This window comes from Egretta garzetta, unplaced genomic scaffold (genome assembly GCF_000687185.1).
Source record: "Egretta garzetta isolate BGI_Z169 unplaced genomic scaffold, ASM68718v1 scaffold100, whole genome shotgun sequence".
In the NCBI taxonomy this organism is placed as follows: domain Eukaryota; kingdom Metazoa; phylum Chordata; class Aves; order Pelecaniformes; family Ardeidae; genus Egretta; species Egretta garzetta.
Window position 1 is genome coordinate 1,711,425 of NW_009258265.1, and position 5,409 is coordinate 1,716,833.

Below are 5,409 nucleotides of genomic sequence, written 5' to 3' on the forward strand. Positions count from 1 at the left end.
TACCTCTAGACCCATCTCGGTACCTCTAGGCCCTCCACCGCGTTGTGTATATGCTGCTCCCTGGGAGCCCAGCTCTTGTCTCTGCTCTCTCCTTGGGAGCCCTGGTGAGCTGAAGCCCATGGGGTGGGAGGGTGTTTCCAGGAGGTAGGTGAGCGCTGCTCCTCGAAGTGATCCTCACTGTGCCCTCAGGCGCTGAGTCTCTCAAGGTGTTCTCCTTTTCCAGCTGATTTCACAGGATGAGGCTGACCGGCGAGGGAAGGTCTATGACAAGTACATGTCCAGCTTCCTCTTCAACCTCAACAACGGTAACTCACCCCGGGGCTTTGAGGGGTGGAGGAGATTTGGGCTTCCTGGCAGGGGGCTGGTAGCCAGGTGGGCAGTCTCAGCCTGTCTGTCGCTTGAGCAGCAGGCCTGTCTTTACAGTCTTTTTTTTTTTTTCCTAATAGATTTTGTTGTTGACGCCACCCGCAAAGGAAACAAAATCCGCTTTGCCAATCACTCGGTGAACCCCAATTGCTATGCCAAAGGTGAGATATCCCTGCCCAAACAGATCTCAGTGGGGGAAGGTTCTCTGGGGGTCCTGCTCAGCTCGGGGATTGCAGCAGGTTCTCTGGGGTCCCAAGTCACCCTGAGCCCATAGGAGCAGCAGAGCTTCAAAGACCTGGACAAAGTCTCCTCCTCTCTACAGCAAATCATGTTCTTGCTGGTGAGGGCCCCACTCGCCTCTGCGGTGGCCCTGGTCTCGCAAGGAGAGATCACTGCTGGAGAGTGGCTATGAGCTCCCCAGGGAGTGCCCTGTTCCTGCTAGGCAGGAGCTCGGGTACCGCGGCCCCGGGGAGCGGCAGCTGGGCGGGCAGGGCAAAAATGCTGCGAGACCCCCTGGCTTGAGCTGGAGCTGCATGTCTCTGATGTTGTCTCTCTGGTTGCAGTTGTGATGGTGAACGGAGACCACCGGATAGGGATCTTTGCCAAGAGGGCCATCCAGGCAGGAGAGGAGCTTTTCTTTGATTACAGGTACCTCGGGGAGCGGCCGGCTGGGGATTGGGGTGCAGGGTTGACCCTGCTTGCTGTGCACACGTTTGTGGGGAGCGTGGGAGGTCATTACAGCAGCCGTGACTTTCCTATCTTGTAGGTACAGCCAGGCAGACGCCCTGAAGTACGTCGGCATAGAGAGGGAGACTGATATCATCTAGGCTCCGTGCGGGGCGGGCCCCAGCACACCTTGCTGCTGCACCTTCTAAGCAATGCCATGTTTGCTTCACGCTGACATGACTGCTGCTGTTCCCGTTGCTGTCTGTGTCACAAGTGCTACTTTCCATCCAGACGCCCAGAGAGAGACTCGGGGCAGGAGTGTGAGCGGCTGCTGCCGGGGTGGCAGCTTTGCCAGCCCTGGGCTTAGGGCAGGCTCTGGAGCCTTGCTCTGCGGGTGGTCTCCCAGGCTGGAGGGAGCCTGTGGACCAAGGCAGCTGGGGCTTGAAGAAAAGCTGTGGTGCAGGAGGAGGGACAGCCGCCAATTCTCAGTCTCTTTCCATTTTCTGCCGGCTGCTGGAAGAACAAGAGTGAGTGAGGTACCACCTGCACCGAGTCCCAGAGCACAGCTGGGGCCTGGAGGGGTTGATGCTCCCTTCCAACCCTGTCCCCTGGAATAAGCTCTGATCTCAGGTGCTACCTTTTGCAGCCTGTTTTGTCCTGTTGACAAGGACAGCGACAGGGTTGGAAGCCATAGAGACGTGGCTGCAGCAGTCCCCAGGCCCCAAGCTGCTGTTGCTGAGGCTCTGTTTCCCCTCTGCCCCAGCTGGCTGGGGAACAGAGGCTGCCTAGCCATGGCTGGCATGGCATGATCCTTGGGGATGGGGAGAGCAGCACTATGCAAAAAGTCACTTTGGGTAGGGATGCCACTGAGCTGGGTAGAGACAATGTTATGGGGGAGCTGCTGCAAGCACAAGAGGAGTCCAGAGGCAGCAGGAACCCATGAGCCTGAGGAAGCCCTTCCAGCCTGCAGCCTTTTCTCGTGGCTGTGGGGCAGCTGGCTGGCTTGTGCCCATCCCCAGCTGCGTGGCCCTTCTGGGGCTGGCGCCTGGACGCTTCTGCTGGGACCTCTGGGGCTGCAAGGGGGGACTCCATGGCTGGGGCTGCATCCGGGGAGGGAGACAGGGCCTTGGCCACCCTGCACCTAGGCAGGCGCTTCCTGACCAGGGCTGGTTCCTTCACCCTCCTCTGTTGGGACAGTCCCCTTCGGAGCAGCACAGGCTCTGTGGGTGATTTTGGGCACTTCAGGAGCCAGCAGAGCAGGTCCCCTCATGTGGGAGCCTTTTGCTGCACCGGACTTTTTGAATGTTGGTGGGTGGAGGTTTGATCGGGGCACAGCAGACCTGCGGTGACCTGGGGAAGGATCTGCAGAAACCTCCCTAGGCGTTTCTTACACTCTCGCCTTGGCTCTGGGGATAAAGGGGAAATGTTCTCTGGTAGGGTGAGGTTTGGCCTTAGCACCCCATGCAAAAAAGAAAAAAAAAGCACTTTAATCCTTCTCAGCCAGCAGCTGGGCCCTGTCTACCACTCGGGGTGGAGGGACCACAGATGCCGTCACCCCCCAGCAGCACCTTTGCAGGGATGTTGCTCCAGGCCGGGGTTGGCACAGTCTGGATGGGGGCTCTTCCCTGAGCAGGGCCTGGGGTCACCTGAAGGATGGGGCTTTGCTGTAGGAGCCATGTTCACTGCCAGCCCCCTGCCTGGCCTGATGCTGGGTGCCGGAGGGTTCCCCGCTGAGCACCGCTCGGGGCTGTCGGGGGCAATGAGAGCCTGGAGCTGCGGGTGTCCAGCACTAGGCTCCCGGGATGGGGCGGGGGGAGCCCGGATTTCACCCGCTTCATGGGCGGGTGGTGTTTGGGGGCACCACGCAGAGGTGAGCGAGCACTTGGGGGCGCTTGTCCCACTCATTTGGGGAACCACAGGGTTCCCAAGGCACAAGCCCATCCCAGCCGCCTGGTCCATGAACGCAGGGAGATGCTGGGTCTGCCCTGGGAGCAGAGCCCTTCCCGGCACAGCCCATGCCATGCCTTTCTCAGCCTCCTGCTGTGGCAGGCGAGGCCATCTGTCCGTCCTTCCTGCTGTCCGTGATGCCTTCCTGGGGCTCAGAAGGGTTTGGGTCTGTCTGGAGCAGCACTTGTAGCCCAGCACCTGCTTGAGCCCTGCTCCCCATCATGCTCGCCCTGGCCCTTCTCTCAGCTCGGTGTCCTCTGCTCCCTTGGCCATATCTGCACTACGCCAGGCTTGTGTCTGTGGTTTGTTGACGGTGAATAATAATGCACTTTAAAAATAACGTGGCTTGTAGCCTTTGTCGTAATAAAGTGGTAGCGAACATCCTCCTGCGGCTTGCTGGCCTCTGTTACCCTCAGAAGCAGCCGGCAGGGGCACGTTCCCTGCCTGTCTTCTGCCTGCTGTGGGCTCAGTCCGTCTGTCCCCTCCCGTGGTCGGCACCCTGGAGCCCTGTGGGGCTTGTGAGCATCCCAGTGACACCAGCTACCCCAGTTGGCACTGGCTCAGGGCTGGGAGGCAGCAGAGGTGCACGGTGAGGGGAGAGCAGGACCAGTGCTTGTTTGTGTATGAGCGTAGCTGCATCCAACCCTAGCTCTCTGCATCCAACCCTGGCTCTCTACATCCCGCATCCCTCTTCGGGAGCGGGAATTGCCATTTTCTGTGCCGGTCCCTGCCCTGGGTGCAGGCTGAGCCATGGGGACGGGAGAGGAGTTGCTGCCCCCGCAGGCCCAGGCTGCCGAAGCGAAGGCTGGGAGTGTCAAACGCCGTCATTCTGCCTTTATTTGAGTATCTTCACATCTCATTCAACAAAACAGGTTTTTTTAAAAATAAAGTGCCCAGTGGAGCCAGGCCTTTGGGTAGATAAATGCATTTCTGTAACGTCGTCTTACCACAATACAGCGAGTGAACAGGAGCTTTCCCTGGGCTGGAGGTAATCAGCAGGACTGGCACTTCGTACAGAGAAGTAGCAAACTACAGACCACGTACCACGACACGCTGCCCTGGGAGCAGAGCCCTTCCCGGCACAGCCCATGCCATGCCTTTCTCAGCCTCCTGCTGTGGCAGGCGAGGCCATCTGTCCGTCCTTCCTGCTGTCCGTGATGCCTTCCTGGGGCTCAGAAGGGTTTGGGTCTGTCTGGAGCAGCACTTGTAGCCCAGCACCTGCTTGAGCCCTGCTCCCCATCATGCTCGCCCTGGCCCTTCTCTCAGCTCGGTGTCCTCTGCTCCCTTGGCCATATCTGCACTACGCCAGGCTTGTGTCTGTGGTTTGTTGACGGTGAATAATAATGCACTTTAAAAATAACGTGGCTTGTAGCCTTTGTCGTAATAAAGTGGTAGCGAACATCCTCCTGCGGCTTGCTGGCCTCTGTTACCCTCAGAAGCAGCCGGCAGGGGCACGTTCCCTGCCTGTCTTCTGCCTGCTGTGGGCTCAGTCCGTCTGTCCCCTCCCGTGGTCGGCACCCTGGAGCCCTGTGGGGCTTGTGAGCATCCCAGTGACACCAGCTACCCCAGTTGGCACTGGCTCAGGGCTGGGAGGCAGCAGAGGTGCACGGTGAGGGGAGAGCAGGACCCGTGCTTGTTTGTGTATGAGCGTAGCTGCATCCAACCCTAGCTCTCTGCATCCAACCCTGGCTCTCTACATCCCGCATCCCTCTTCGGGAGCGGGAATTGCCATTTTCTGTGCCGGTCCCTGCCCTGGGTGCAGGCTGAGCCATGGGGACGGGAGAGGAGTTGCTGCCCCCGCAGGCCCAGGCTGCCGAAGCGAAGGCTGGGAGTGTCAAACGCCGTCATTCTGCCTTTATTTGAGTATCTTCACATCTCATTCAACAAAACAGGTTTTTTTAAAAATAAAGTGCCCAGTGGAGCCAGGCCTTTGGGTAGATAAATGCATTTCTGTAACGTCGTCTTACCACAATACAGCGAGTGAACAGGAGCTTTCCCTGGGCTGGAGGTAATCAGCAGGACTGGCACTTCGTACAGAGAAGTAGCAAACTACAGACCACGTACCACGACACGTGGAACGTAACACCCGACAGGAGCTTCCGTTTGGTTTTTTTTTTTATACAAACCGATAGAATAAAAAAATCAGAGTGTAGTATAGAATATCCAGCAACAAAAAAAAAAAAAAAAAAAATGGTTAAAAAGGACCCGTACCTGATCGTATGAAAGCAGCATCTCAGCAAAGTGCGATGGCGTCATGCGCGGCAGCGGCGGCCGTCGCCCGCATGGGCAGGGTATTGCTTGGCGCGCCCCGGGCTGTGCCCCGAGGCTGGGTATTGCGTGGCTTCCGTGGTGGCTCTGGCTAAGCGAGCAAAGCAGCAGGTAATCTACGCGCAGACGTCGCTAACGGGGCGGCGGTGGCCGGGTGCACCC

General features: G+C 58.5%; 1 protein-coding gene across 1 annotated transcript; it reads left to right on the plus strand.

Annotated features, from left to right (window-relative positions):
* The first annotated feature begins 180 nt into the window (after window positions 1-180).
* On the plus strand, window positions 181-1,209 carry LOC118453291 (histone-lysine N-methyltransferase EZH1-like). Its single transcript, XM_035903538.1, has 4 exons — window positions 181-305; window positions 447-527; window positions 930-1,014; window positions 1,133-1,209. Exons 1-4 carry the CDS (start codon window positions 275-277, stop codon window positions 1,191-1,193), a joined length of 258 nt encoding a protein of 85 aa, XP_035759431.1. The 5' UTR covers window positions 181-274; the 3' UTR covers window positions 1,194-1,209.
* The last annotated feature ends 4,200 nt before the right edge of the window (window positions 1,210-5,409 follow it).

What these genes read in the sequence shown, in the direction of transcription:
- LOC118453291 (XM_035903538.1), top strand. Translation starts at nt 275, where the DNA reads ATGTCCAGCTTCCTCTTCAACCTCAACAACG. An exon ending in CCTCTTCAACCTCAACAACG is followed by an intron (nt 306 to 446) that starts GTAACTCACCCC and finishes TTTTCCTAATAG; the next exon opens with ATTTTGTTGTTGACGCCACC. An exon ending in CCCCAATTGCTATGCCAAAG is followed by an intron (nt 528 to 929) that starts GTGAGATATCCC and finishes CTCTGGTTGCAG; the next exon opens with TTGTGATGGTGAACGGAGAC.